Below are 14,829 nucleotides of genomic sequence, written 5' to 3'. Positions count from 1 at the left end.
TCCTCTGGACCTTCTCCAACAGGTCCATGTCTCTCCTGTGCTGAGGGCTCCAGAGCTGGATGCAATACTCCAGGTGGGGTCTCACCAGAGCAGAGTACAGGGGCAGAATTACCTCCCTCGACCTGCTGGCCACACTTCTCTTGATGCATCCCAGGATGCGGCTGGCCGCCTGGGCTGCGAGTCCACATTGCAGAACATGTACAGTTTACATTTCACCATGGTGTCATGGAGAACTTGGTATAACCTCTACATACACAGTTTTAAACACTTTACTCTTGAACTTCATTTGAAGCCTTTTAGTGAAGTACTGTAAGTCTTCACACAGCTTCCACAAATGGAGGCAGACACTGGAACCTGTGAGAGGATCCCAGTCCGTCAGTATCTCCAGAACCCAACTGCATTAGCAGAGGGCTGCAGTCATTCCACACTAAACACCCAAAAAGCTTTTCCAGTGAAAACAGACTTTCTTTATTCACACCAGCATAAAACTGGTCTCATCACAGCTACACGAAAGCTACTTTGAGATACCACCATTCATGATGGTTCTTCAAGCTAAAGCTGGAAAATCCTCAGGATCATCAGGATTTGGAGCAACAAGCTGCACCTATAAAAGAAGAAAGGAAGCTTTATAAAAATTAATGCATTTCAAAAGCATCTGACAGCTATGTACATGTATTTTAGCCTGAAAGGGTTCATTCTTCTATTCAAGTTAAATGCTTTGTATTCATAACTATCACAGAAATGCTAAGCATTCATCTCAGAAGTTACAACTACTCTAACTTCTTCAGTGTGGACGAATTTATAATGCTGATCTACTGCCTGGAGAGTACCAGAAGATCACAAGTTCTGCAGCACTGAAGCGAAGAAAAAAAAATTAAAGCAATCCCACCCAAAATACTGTCTGTTTTTAGAAGCAGCATTATTATCTTTTTACATTCTAAGGCTACTGCACATACTGGATTGTAGTTTTAAACTCTATACTCTGTTATTATAAAGAGCCTTTTTCATTCAGATTAAACAAATGCATCAAATCACTTCTGTGTCATTCTGTAAGTAAGTAAGTATTCTACTCATACTAGACAGAAGTAAACTGAGACTTTCAGTTAGTATGAATAAAGATGTCATTTTTCAGTATGCAAATACCTTTTTTTTTTTTAAACAGGAAAAGGTCAGTGGAAGTTTTTTTTAATGGTTATATTGAACACTTGTATCGTTCTGTAGGATGCTGTAGGATTCTGTCTTCATCTGTAGGATGCCAGATTTACTGATCTCGCTCTCAGTAATCAAAGTACTATTACTGCACTAGACTGAAATTTTTTTGTGAGGAAGGGATACAAGCTTTTAGTCATTTTAATTACTTCCCAATTTATATCAAAACTGATTGCAGAAACAAATCTTCATTGCATCCTTTCCCCTAGTTATCATTACAACAACTAGTAATCAGACCTTTTGAAATTTAGGTCTTAAGAGTTGTGAGCTTGAACCGGTACTTAAATTTAAGTAACATGATATGGGTCAGGAACTCAAAATAACCAGGCCAATATACTATGAGGCAGGTATAAACAAGTTTGTCACTATGGAAATTAGTAATTCCACACAAAAGGGGGTGGGAGACACACACACACACACACCCCACCCAAAAAAAAAAAATAATGTCCAGGCAAACAACAACAAAAGCCATTGCCACTACTTGTGGTTGAAGTCCTGTCTCCTCAACTCGTCTGCCACGACCACGACCACCCCGTGCTCCTCTAGATCCACGGCCAGGGCGAGGAAGACTTCCAAAATTAATATCCAGCTGAGATGTTATGTCATTCACTGGTCTTCGAAAGACATAAGAATCGTCTTCAAAGTCTTCTTTTTGCAACTAAAAAGAAGATCTGGTTAAAATCTACAGCTTCCACATACAACCTTCTCCCCTCCCTGATACACATGCACACTTGTATTACAGACTAAGCAGCAGATAAATCAAGGTGACATCCGGAAAAGAAGAGAGGCCATAACTTGCACTGGGTTTTAACAGAGGCAAGGCAATTGCAGCTTCCCAGATGCCTGGGATAGGTTTTTGTTGGCTCAGAGAGTCCTGGCAACAAAGTCTTCTGTACCAGCTCCGTAACACTGAAGAGGTTTTTATAAGTATCATCTACAAGGTTTTCTAAGGGACTAGAGAATCAGGCTTAAGCTACTCCTACAATTATCTCCAAGTCAAAGTTAAAAGGCCACAGTAAAGCACAGTATTTGGCTACTAACCAATCTATTTGTAAGACTATTTACCATCATAATTTTAATGTGCACTGTAGCAATAATAACACATAGGTAAACTTATCCCATACAGTGATGAATCACTTATTTTATTCAATGTCTAATACAGGGATTTGAATTGTCCATCTTATGCAGTTCCTGTACCTCCTATTCTATGTCCATTTTGACAAGGTCCCTTGACACTGCCAGCCAAGAAACTTTATGGGCAAAACCAACAGAAACTTGCATGCACTCTTCACACACTTACATAGTCTCTTCAGAGCTTGTGAAATATATTCTCTCCACCCTTACCATCATCTCCCTCAGAGAAGGAAGAGAGGATAATGGCAACTGTGACCACCAAAAGCCATGCTAAAAAGAACACAGGCCACTTCAGTATTAGTATCTGTCCCTAGAAGCGCTCAATGACCTAAACTGATTAAGGCTTAAAAAGCTGCAAGTTTGTATGTTAATATTATAACTAGACAAAGGATAATATGTGTATTCATACGTGCATGCAGGCTTTAAGGATGAAATTTCCATCATCCTAGACTACAAGTATATGCAGATACTTCTGTGACCCCCAAAATCTGAAATCTAAGTAAGCAAGAATCTGTGAAAGAAGCCTGCCCTCTCTCCCAAGTCGTATCCATAAACTAGAACTTCTCCCTGAAGTGTCAATCCCAGTAATACTGTGGAATAAAGTTGGGGAAAAGGCGGGGGGGGGAAGGCACATTACTACAGAACAAGCTCTCCAGAGTTACTTTTAAGAAGCAGGAACCTGAAACAGGGGGGAGGGAGGGGCACAGGAAATTCCTGTATTCCAAATGCACAGTGAAAGCTGGGATCCAGCACAGATGAGAAACAGGACACTTAGCTCCCAGACTAACAGATGCCAAAACCTGAGTTTAATACATACGTGCAAGTGTATACTGGCAAGTAAGCTAAACAGGATTCAAAGTTAGGATAAGAAGTGTTTAGTAAACCAAGTTTCTCTGGCAGCATCACCAGAGATCTACGTAGGTGGCAGCAGCAAGGACACAGGTTTCGTATTGCTAAGACTGAGCCATAAGGTAGAACAAATTGATATATTAGGTATTTGCATACAAAACAGGGGTGATGATCTGAGAGAAGAAACTGAACAGACGGTTAAGTTTAAAGCAAGTTTTGGGGCGCACATGTCATTACAGTAACAAAGCTTAGATACTGATTTCTAGTCTGTTCAGATTACACTAAAACTAGTAGGAAAAGAATAGAGACAGTTTCCTAACCCTGGGCATAAAGCAGAGTTTACAGAATTCCTGAGGCAATGCTTACATCATCGCTATATTTTGACTTGTGAATCACCACTGCTTTGGAAGGAACAGTGGATTCTGGCTTCCGGATGTTGAATTCAGGCTTTGGTCGATTCTGTTGCTGAAGATTTTTCCACTCATCTAAGGTCATTTCTTGAACTATTTCTTCATTTGGCTCTCCTTCAGCAACTCTAAAGGTTTATAGTCGTAAAGTAAAAACCATTAGCTTGCAACATGCCAGGATGAACAAGAACACTAATCTCTAAAGTAAGGATACGAAACAAAACATTTGGAATGTTTCTCACCAAATTACTATCCTTAATTCACTTACTCCCCACAGTAGCTTGATGTGTGAGTTTTACATTAATTAAGTTGGAAAATATACTTATGGTCTGTTTGAAATTAGGTGTATGAACAAATGCTGTCTCCAGGCTCCTGCAGTAAGTTCTGGTATTTATCCAGTCTCATTTTAAGTTCAAGCACTTCGGATTCTAGACAAAACCAGGCTTTCTTTTGATCTGGTATATTCTCAACCCTACTGTTTAATTGTGGACCTACTCCTAGCAAATATTGCCATAAAAGCATGCCATAGCAAAAAAAAGCATACCACGCAGTTTTAAAATACTCCAATTGCATGGTTTTAGTGACTCGTACTACAGGATGAAAATATGAGATAGAGTCATGTTTCAGTGCAGCTTTCAGTCATCAAAAAGACAGGATGATCATACCATGGGATCTTCTAGGCAATTAGTATTTCCTTTGTTAATTTCACAAGATGCTTCTTTCATTTCTTTTGTCAGATGTAGTAGCACACAAGGAGACAGTATCACCTGGCAAAACCAGATTAATCCTAGGGCAGTTTTAATTTGTCACAAAGTGCAATAATGATGATATGTTCAAGGAAAACATATGGAGTATGTCGGAGTCTGCCTTCCATATATTTGAACCGTAAAGACAGAGGTCCAAGGCTTTATGTTTGTATTCATAAGACAAGATACATGAGACAAAACTAAAGATTCTTCTCCATTCATCACTGCTTGACCTCTCTTCTGCCACTTTTCTGATGCTGACCAAGACTGACTTGCACAGGACCAGCAGCTATTAGGATACACTACAGTGTACCTTTTGCAGAAAGCTATTCCCTGCTAAGCAGCATCACATGCAGGGAGCACAACACGCTTCACCACTGTAATTGTTTGCTGCAGAAACAAGTAATATACCACAAACTACAGGAAAACCTGCACTGATTACTCCCAGACACTTGAGAAACCATTTCTCCCTTCTCCCACACAAAACTGTTATGTATTGCAATAGCAGTCAAAGTTGGTTAAGTATTTCCCCAACATTGACTTTTCTAGAAACTCTTTCACTAGGTCCCTTCTGGTGGGAGAACTACGGATTTGTTTTTCCTCACTCAATCACAGTTCCAAGCTGTCTTCTACCAAATGCTGATGATTTGCTACACAGCTGATATATGATACTATATAGAGTTGATTAGATGCAAGTTGGAAATTTATTTTATCATGGAAAGATGCAGAGTCAAATGACAGTCAGTGAACTGTGCATTTTGTTTTTGAAGTTGTACAAGCGCCCCACCAGAACACACACATTTGTTGGGAGTATTCTGTACATTCAGAACTAGGCTATATAGGAACAGGCTTGCTCCTTCTTCATACTTGATCTTGCAGAGAACAATTCTATTTCTTGCCAGTCAAAATTATACAGTATTTCCCTAAAGCACCCAGCATATGACAGGTAGAAGCAGAACTGAACAGTAAGATAGCCCTTAATTTTGGTTCTAGGACAAATACAGTATTAAATGCACCTCACAGAAAAAGTAAATAAAAACCATGCAACTCCTGTACTATATGCCTACCCTCTGACATGCCTTCATGGCCTGTGATTTTGAAAATTCCAGCTATATTAACCAGAATTTAAAGGTTAAAAGACTGGTAAGCAGCTTGTAATTCCATATCGAATAAGAAGATCTGAAACTACATTAGAAGGACTGTTCAGAATAAAATTAACCAGTTTACCGAGTTAAATAAAAAGGATACTGGTGAAAGGTGCAGCTACTTCTGGAAAAACAAGAAGATTCACCGTGCCATGTGTAAGAGCTTTAAGAACCAATTGCACCCCACACATTTCAATTTGTTGTCCTCAATAGTAAGAAGCCAGATAATTTTTGATCAACTATCTGAAGCTTCAGTTTTGGGAACAGGTGTTAGAAAAACACGACTAGTTGCAGGCACCCAGAGGAAAAAAAAGGAGAGAATAAACTAACAAGAAGGGGCTTTATTAAATTGTTTCATTTCTTCCTAAGCCACTTAAATTGCGTATCTGAACTTTAGGAAGTCTTTTGTCCTCCTCTCAGATTAAGTTTTCACTACATTAAGGACACACTGCTTCAGTCCTTGGCGAGAGCTGTAGAAAGGTACAGAACTGGTTGCAACAAGGACTTGAGAAGTAGCTATCAATCTTTCAATTTGCAAAAGAAAAACAAGCATTTGAGCAGAGCGTTAAGGTCAGCTCTGTGCAGTTATCTGCAGTGCAATACACAACACATTTACTGCATTTTCCATGGCACAAAGCCTGACAAAGAAAAAGGCAATAGCGCAAGTGTTCAAGAATACCAAAGGACTGACCACTAGTATGAGATACTAAAGCAATCAAGTAAGTGGTTTGACAACAACCAACCAAAACAACCACTACCAGGAAGTCCCAAGGACAAGAAGAAACGTGTACTCTCAGGCAAAAGTACCAGCCACCCAAACACAGAAATAACAACTAGGAAGGCAGAAGCTCTGAAGGGGGGACCCCAACCCCCCAAAAGCATGCAAGAGTATTGCAGGTAACCCAGTTGAGCTGAACTTTAAATCAACAGCATTCGTCCCTTCTGCAACAGAGTATTATTATAAAGACACACATCAACAGTTTTGTTTGGAACAGATGTCAGTGCCAGTAGGGTGGAACAACGTCTCAACTGAGTAATGTCTTCTACGTGGGAACAGGCAGAAAGTCCAGAACAGAACTAAAAGACAGCGATGAAGTCTAAAATACATGATCTAAGTGGGAAGCCTTTAAAGAGATGCTGAGAAGGAAACACAGACAATATTAAAAAAAAGAAAGAAAATTTTGCAAATCCATGATGTTCAGGCAAGACACTCGGGAGAAAAAAAACCACACACAGTAGCTTCTATATTCAAAGTATTGGAAAGACCATCAAGAGACACTGAAATCAACTAGACAGGCATGAGAAGCAGCATAGGTATGGTGGTTAGTCATGCCTTGGGTCATCAAGACCCCTTTCAGATCTAAGTTTCTATGATCATAAGACAACATGAGGACATTTCACTACACAGCAACTTGACCTATCAAAAAAGCAATCGCAGGTATTGCTTTGAAAAGTACACATCTATCAAAAAACAACCACTTGCCTGTTCTAAAGGAAATATTGGTGGTTTTACATGGCAAATGTTTGTTTTTTCAACAGTCTGATTTTTACTCCAAAGGATGGTTTCAACTGCTAGGTTATTAGCAGTACAAATTTATTTCAGGGTGCCAAGACTCCCAATGGGAAACACATCCTATTAGTGAAAGACAGCAACAGGAACCTGCATATCACATTTTGGACAGAGACTCAATTGTAGCAGGTTATTTGGGCACCAAGCCTGCACGGAAGTGTACTCTGTGCATTACTTTCTACCTTCTAACCTTATGCATTTTTAGTAACTGCTTGGTCTGCATTTTCATTAATCACGTTAATAAGCTCCTTGGCACACCAACAGTCATGCTTACAAAATATTACCAGACACCTAAGCGTGGCCTCTGGACATGAACAAACTGAATTCACAATGCAAGTACATACAACACCACCAAATGGGAGCCTTCAGAAATCGTTCCTACTGCTTCAGTGTTTTCAATGGATGACCATAACCCTCTAGCTATACCTTGTTTACCGTGCATACCTTTCTTGCTGGAACTGCTGTACATGAACACATTAATGTGCAGAAGAATTGAGAATGGAAAAGAATGGCATTCAGCTCAGTTATTCAGTTGATTATTTTCATATCATTAAAAGTAATTATAGTGGGTCTTTTTCAGATCAGTTTTTCTATTATTCAGCTGCACAAAGCAAGTTTTTATTCAGCTTTTATCAAGAAACCAATGACATAAATCTTTCCTACTAAACAGGAGCATTACCACCAGTCTGAGCAAAATTCAAAGTTAAACAAGGTTAGTTAAACAAAGTTAAATGAGCTAAGACCAAGTGACAACTATATAAATTCAAATACTTTTGAAGATCTGGACTGGTCTATGGATAACTTTATGTCACTATTAAAAAAAGACCAAACAAACAAACAAAAAGCAAACCCAAAAAAACCCAGGTAAATAGCTCAGCAAACTTGAAGACAAATTTTGAAAGCTTCCTATTAGATGACCAGAAGAATACATAGCTCCACCAAAAAGGAAGAAAGTCCTGTGTGAAGAAATGGAAGAAAATCCCACAGAATAAATACTAACTCTGCAAATACCTTTGACAGGAATTGATTAGACTATGTGTTGTACTGAATAAAAAGAAAAATCTAATCATTTGAATTACCAGTTAACACAAGTGTGTTATATTGTTCAGACTATGAAGACAAGTTCCACAGAAAGCAGCTGTGAGGAAAGCTTATACTGCTGTACTACCTGTATATTTTATACTTATTACTTGCAGCAAAAAACCTCAAACTATTACCATGCAGTTTCGGATGCTATAAACAGACAGAGATATTGTCGATACACTCAAGGAAATCTGAAGATATGGAAGGAAATAACTTGATTTATATTATAGAAATACTAAAGAAACTCTTGTCCTGCAATACTTTGCAAATGGAAGCTCAAGAACAGCAATGTGGTACACAGTCCTGAAGGCAAGACCCCATAAGTTACAGTAGACCACAGAAGTCTTTCCAGAGTTGTATTGAAATTAGCCAGTACCACACCAGAAAGCTATACAGTATCTCCACACAGACAGGTTATTCCCAGTTTCCAGGAATACTTTTTTTTTTTTTCTTTTAAATGGAAACAGTTACAACAGGAAAGAGAATGAGAAAAGAAACAAACCCAAGTCTTCCATCTCTTCCTCAATACAAGCATGTAACTGCAATAAAGCAGTAGAAAAGAAATGGATTCCTTGCAGTTGCTGCATTTAAGAGTCAAAATGAGAACAATCCTAGCCGTAGCTTAAGCAAACACACCCCCACACCCTGACTATTGAGGCTGTAGCGAAAGCAGAAAGTAGCCTAGCTAGAATCTTGTGCCGGTGTGTTACCTCCCAGAAGACAGCAACTCTGGAGAGCAGGGACAACTTAAGCATGCAAGCCTGCAAACCATATCCCACCAGCTTTTGCTTTTAAATGTAAAAGAACAACAAAAATAATTTCACCCTGTCAACGTGTATGCCATACAACCATTTCTAATTACCTAGGCACTATTTGCACAATGTCTCCTCTTCTATTTTAAAATACATAGAGTAACCATGCTGATACTACCCCTGGAGGTAAGTGCAGTGAGGTACATGTAATTTGTATTTTGTATACAGATTCCTAAGTCTTCAGGACAATATTTACCACACTGAAAAGAATACACAATGTAGAACTTTGTACTCATAGGTTACTTGCATTTTTAAATCTTATGGATTTCAGTGGACTATTCCTAAATGAAGTTTTTTTAAAAACTTGAAGAGGAGTTCTGGAATAAAACCCAGAGTAAAATCGCCAGAATGGCTCACAGTCTAACAAAATACCTACTAATCTCTGAGAAAGGGAAAGTTAAAGACACCTGGCAGATGCTGTGAGGTGCCTTTTCCACTACATATGCTTCTCATGCCTTACGCTCTACAAGGAACTGATGTCAGGACGTGCATATAAAGAGCTTGAATTGGAGCAGAAAGAAATACAAGTCTGAAACAAGGTACCAGTAGTTGATGAAAAAAGCTGAATAACTGTTCTCATATTTAGCTAATCCAGGGCATTTCTGACAGTTCATCTACACTATCCATCTGATCTAAGTCAGTCTAGAAACAGTTTTCTGGAAATTCAATCACAGTCATTTAATTTCAGAGACAGATTTCCCCATGTGTACATACCTCTAGCTACATATTAAAAGCTAGTTTAAAATTAAAAGAATCAAAGATCTATCAACTCAACTTCTTACAGGGTTATACAGTCTGAACATACAAAACAGGTTTTGTAGTCTAGTCAGCTTAATAATTAAGAAATGAACCAAGGCCACTAATAACTGGGGCTGCATCATTAGGTAAAAAAGGCTTCACAGCAACAGAAGAGAAGGTTGACATATTGCACTGACCCTCTTTCACTCCATATGCTATTTGATTATTCTTTAAAGTCTCTTACCTGGACAAGATTGTCCAGTTACTTTTTCTTAAGCTGCTGTTTATTTGCTGTGAAGTAAATTCTCATTGGACACTGATCAGAATGAAAGCCAGAAGACAAGGGGCAGATTTCTCTCTCAAATTCCCTACTTCTAAGGCACACTGCAAGACCATTTCCAGCAAGTTTTTCAAATTCTACAGAGGCTTTTCATAAATAGATGACAACTGCATGGTATTAGTGACTGACAAATAGCGACTTAGAGAATTTTCTCTTGGTGTATTTTAATTGCGTTTGTACAATGGCATAGGCACCTTGAATACCTTTTTCTCAGAGAACTTCAAAAAGCAGAGTAGTTTTTACAAATTAGCCAAGTTAAAAAGGTAAGAGACAACAGGTAGCTCCTCCCTAAATTATCACCAAATCTTAGGAACATAAGCATCATTGGGCAATTAAATGCAATCTGCAGCTGTATAAACCAAGCTTTAGTCATAATTAGGGATGCATTTTCTTGACCCACAAATATTGACAAAGCTTTTCTATCTTTAAGTATGTGCACTAGCAAAACTTCACAGTTCACATTTCAAGTGTGCCTCCAAATACAAGTGTATCAGTAACAGTCAATTGTTTTCTTTGCATTTAGAAAAAAATACTTTAGTCAGACTATACTTGTTCAGAGCCTCTCCTTCAGATGCCTCTGGCTGCTCAGTTGTTTCTGCAGTCTCTTCCATAGGAGCAGTCTGTTCCATGACACTAAAAGAGTAAACAAAAAAACATAAAGTCTTCATGGATCACGCTGAAAAAAACCCTTGCAGATCAATACATCACTTTTTTCCCAGACTACCTTGGGAGGGGAAAAATAGAGGAAAAACACTCTAGCATCATAAGCAGAAAGTAGATCTACTAGTTGAGCGACTAACAAAATAAGTATTAGGAAAATCTAACTTCTATGTACTTTTAATCAAAAAAAAGTGGCAAGCATGCATGAAGACAAAATAATTCAGTCGTGAATACTAATATCAGTACTCAATTACAGTATATCACTGATGTTTGGGTTTGCCTTTTTGTGTCTTTTCAACTATGAGAATGGGAAAATTCATACTACAAGTTCATGTTTTCTGTAGCACAGATATTAGTTCATGGTCAAACAAGAGCAGTACCATATTACTTTCATTCCACTGGTAGGCATACATATTTAAAATTAACACCTTCTAGCTTCGGTGCATCACTGAGCACAATTAAGGCACAGACATGCTTTTAGAATTGTTTAGACAACTCCAATTTAATGTCACTTCTACCACACACACCACATCACAAGAAAGCATTGATATTTCATGTTTATATGATAAGTTCTGATGCTACTGAACTAAAAAAAACTTAACCAGGAAGAATAAATACAACAGATCTTAAATTTCTTGTACTTTATGAAGTTCACACAACCTTCCCTGACATCTTACAAAAGGTAGTTTTGTCCTTTTGGTCAGCTAGTTTTGTGGTATCACCTCAGAACTACGTTAACCTAGCTGACTGTTTTGAAGAGCCAGAGTACCTAACCAATCTTTTACTTTTAGTATGAAATACTATAGAAGACAGAGAAGTTAGTACAACCTTTCAGAAGAACTTGGAACATCAAGCCCCAAATCAAGCCCTAAAATTATTACCAATCAAGGCTGTATTTTTCGACCTTTTAGCCAGATTGCCTGAATCCATGATCTAAGGTTTAAAAATAAAATTTTATTTCTAAAACAATTTTGTGAATGAATGTGTATGTGGCCAAAGATGTTTGCTGTAAGTTCTGAGTGGTGCTTTTTCTCTGTCCTTTATCAGCCTCCAATTGAAGTGTTCCAGATGTATATGAGAACAAAAGCTACTGGAAAGAGTAGCAAATTGAAAACAATGGACAAAAGCTGACACTTCCAGTGAGCTTTTTTAAATTCAAACAGAAACCAGTAAAAGAAATACAGAATTTAATGGAAAATTACCAATTTTTTTTTTTAATCTAACTGACCATTAATAAGCCATCACATTCTGTTAATGGTCCTTCTGTGTGCTTTAGAATGTATTTCAGTGGTACAGTCAGCTAAATACTACCTCCAGAGCCACACTGAATTGTATCAAATCTTTGCAATTTAGAAATGATCCATAGATTTTGAGAAAAAGAGACTGGACTTTAAGCCCACTAACAGAGCTTCAGTCTTTTAATTGGCATTTTATAGCAGTGCCATTAAATGTCAGATTCCCACTTACTTGATGTCCTGGTTTTGGCTGGGATAGAGTTAATTTTCTGCTTAGCAGCTGGTTCAGTGTTTCAGATTCAGTGTGAGAATAATGTTGATAACACACTGATGTTTTAGTTGTTGCTAAGTAGCACTTTTCCTAAGCTAAGGATTTTTCAGTTTCCCATGCTCTGCCAGCAAGCAGGTGCACAAGAAGCTGGGAGGGAACATAACCAGGACAGCTGACCTGAACTTGCCAAAGGGATATTCCATACCATAGAATGTCATGCCCAGTATGTAAACTGGGGGAGTTGGCCAGGAGGGATTGATCACTGCTCGGGCATCAGTCAGTGGGTGGTGAGCAACTGCATTGCGCAACACTTGTCTTTTCTTGGGTTTTATTCTTTTATTATATTTTTTTCATTACTGTTTTTGTTTTATTATTGTATTATATTTTAGTTTAGTTATTAAACTGTTCTTATCTCAACCCATGAGTTTTACTTTTTTTTCCCAATTCTCCTTCCCATCTCACTGGGAGGGAGAAGCAGTGAGCCAGTGGCTGCGTGGTGCTTGGTTGCTGCCTGGAATTAAAAAACACAACACTTGACTATTGAGAAAAGTCATTACTTATTTCAGTTAAAAGACAATTTGGCCCCAGTCAAAAGATTCTGGCAGTCTTAATTGAAGAAACATCACCACGCCTTTGCTATAATTTAATTTCACCAACATGAAGACGACAAATTCAGAAAACTGTAAAACTACATCCATCACAACAATTAATAGAAAGCAAGGCTTATAAAGCTCAAAATGGACATGAAACTCATGGACTGAAAATGATGATTTATGGTGGGCACAAGTATATGTAGTACCTTGTATCATCTTTAACTGTTACCCAGTTGCGAGCTCCACCTCCACCCTTTTTGTCGTCTGCTTTCATTCCTCTAGAGAAACAGGCTTCTGTGAGTTCAAGAGCTTTTTTTCATTAGGACCTCAAACTAAAACCAGTATTGCCAGCCAACTTAGATATAAAAGGAGGGAACAGAATACTTAAGAGACACTACTGCAGTGCTGACTACCGTTTACTTGTGCACCAAGTAAGAAGCAGCACATAGAACACTTACGTTTTATCATTCCCACTTTGTCTTTCAAATTCCCATCTTCCTCTTTGGTCAAAGCCATCGAAACTCCGATTTATTCCACCACCTCTTCCTCTACCTTGCATTCCGCCTCTTCCTCCACCACGACCTCTTATTGGCCTTTCACAGTCTAATCTTTCAATTGGTCTAAAAAGAGGATTTCTAGGCAGATTTTTGTTCCTACAGAACAGTTAAGAAGGAGAAAAAAAAAAGCATGGTTTTATTTGTTCAGCTGTAAGAGACATCAGTATATGAGAGTTACATTTTTTAGAGTGCATCGTGCATCTTTACGGTTGTATTAGTTTCGTCATTAAAAATGGACATAAACCGAACTCAAGGGGGAATTATTACAGATAACAGGAATAGTAAGTTCAGCTGTTTATTGATAACACTGAACACATTAGAGAAGTTAAATAAAACATTATAAACTCTCAAATCTTCAGCAACTTTATTGGGTACAAGCTCCACTATCTAAATCCAGAGTTACGTGCAACTGCTAAAAATTTCAGGGAACTTGTTAAAACACAGACTGCTGTGATGTAAAGTAAGAACAGCCATGCTCCCAAGTGTTAAAGGTTTAGGCGGAATTTTCTAGTAAAGAAAGCAAAATTGATATGCAATCACTGTCCAAGCAGTAAATAGTATGACAAAGGTTTATTTTCAGTTGGAACAGTAAAATTCATTCAACTTGGAACCTACACCACATGTTCTGCAACATTTGGTACCTGAGCTCAGAAATGAACATTTATGTTGCAGATTGAAGGTTATGTTTTCAGATCTTTGCACTTTTCAATTTCACCTTATATTTCTAACATTTAACAAAACCGCTCCAAATTAATCTGGGAGGAAGCTGAAATTACAGGTTTGACGGGTGTTAATTAAGTCATCTTGCAACAAATCTACACACTAATAATGCAGCCATGCCTTCAAGTCACATCTGGTTACTAGATCTGTTTTAAGACTGTTCAGTCTTCCTCTTCCCACCCCTGTGCAGATCCTCCATGAGGCACCTTACTTCTCCCTGTATGACACATACCTTTCCACTGTAAACTCCACTTGTCTTTCTGTTCCACGGGAACGGTATTCCCTAACAGATGGTCTCCGTTCAGTTTTGTCTTGTTTCACCTCTGCTCCTCTGTTATTGAATCCTTGCTGTTCTCCTCGCTTAGATGCCCGCTTCTGGCCTACACAAACACACATGTATATAGATTGCTAGCAGTTTAACAATAACTGAATTGCAATTACCAAACTACTGATTGAAATTAGATGATTACACCTTACAGTCTTCTGCTTTATCCTCTTCAATCCCAAGCCCATCAAAATATTAAAAGCACTTACAGTTAATGTTCCCAGATGCCGTCAGTTTTAAAGGCATCTACTTACTTTTCCTTCTGTACTGATGAACCTGCCTCAGGTGAAAATGCTACAGGTTGACACAGTTTAGATATTTCCAAAAAAGACAGGCTAAGGAAAAAAATCTCATTTTATTCACATTAAGGCACAGAAATGAAGAGCAAAGACTGTTTCTCCCATGTTCTCTCAAAGATCTTGCTAGTGTACTACA

At 38.2% G+C, this 14,829-nt stretch overlaps 1 protein-coding gene across 1 annotated transcript; it reads right to left on the bottom strand.

Annotated features, from left to right (window-relative positions):
* Nucleotides 1-473: 473 nt before the first annotated feature.
* Nucleotides 474-14,449, bottom strand: HABP4 (hyaluronan binding protein 4; the record flags this gene model as incomplete). The annotated part of the gene is made up of 7 exons (XM_009696520.1): nucleotides 474-604; nucleotides 1,685-1,867; nucleotides 3,559-3,727; nucleotides 10,583-10,666; nucleotides 12,999-13,070; nucleotides 13,251-13,412; nucleotides 14,281-14,449. Coding segments are annotated over 7 exons (896 nt in total), but the record flags the coding sequence as incomplete, so codon positions are not given.
* Nucleotides 14,450-14,829: the final 380 nt, after the last annotated feature.

This window comes from Cariama cristata, unplaced genomic scaffold (genome assembly GCF_000690535.1).
Source record: "Cariama cristata isolate BGI_N322 unplaced genomic scaffold, ASM69053v1 scaffold18173, whole genome shotgun sequence".
NCBI classification, from domain to species: domain Eukaryota; kingdom Metazoa; phylum Chordata; class Aves; order Cariamiformes; family Cariamidae; genus Cariama; species Cariama cristata.
This window is presented reverse-complemented; position numbering and strand designations above follow the sequence as displayed.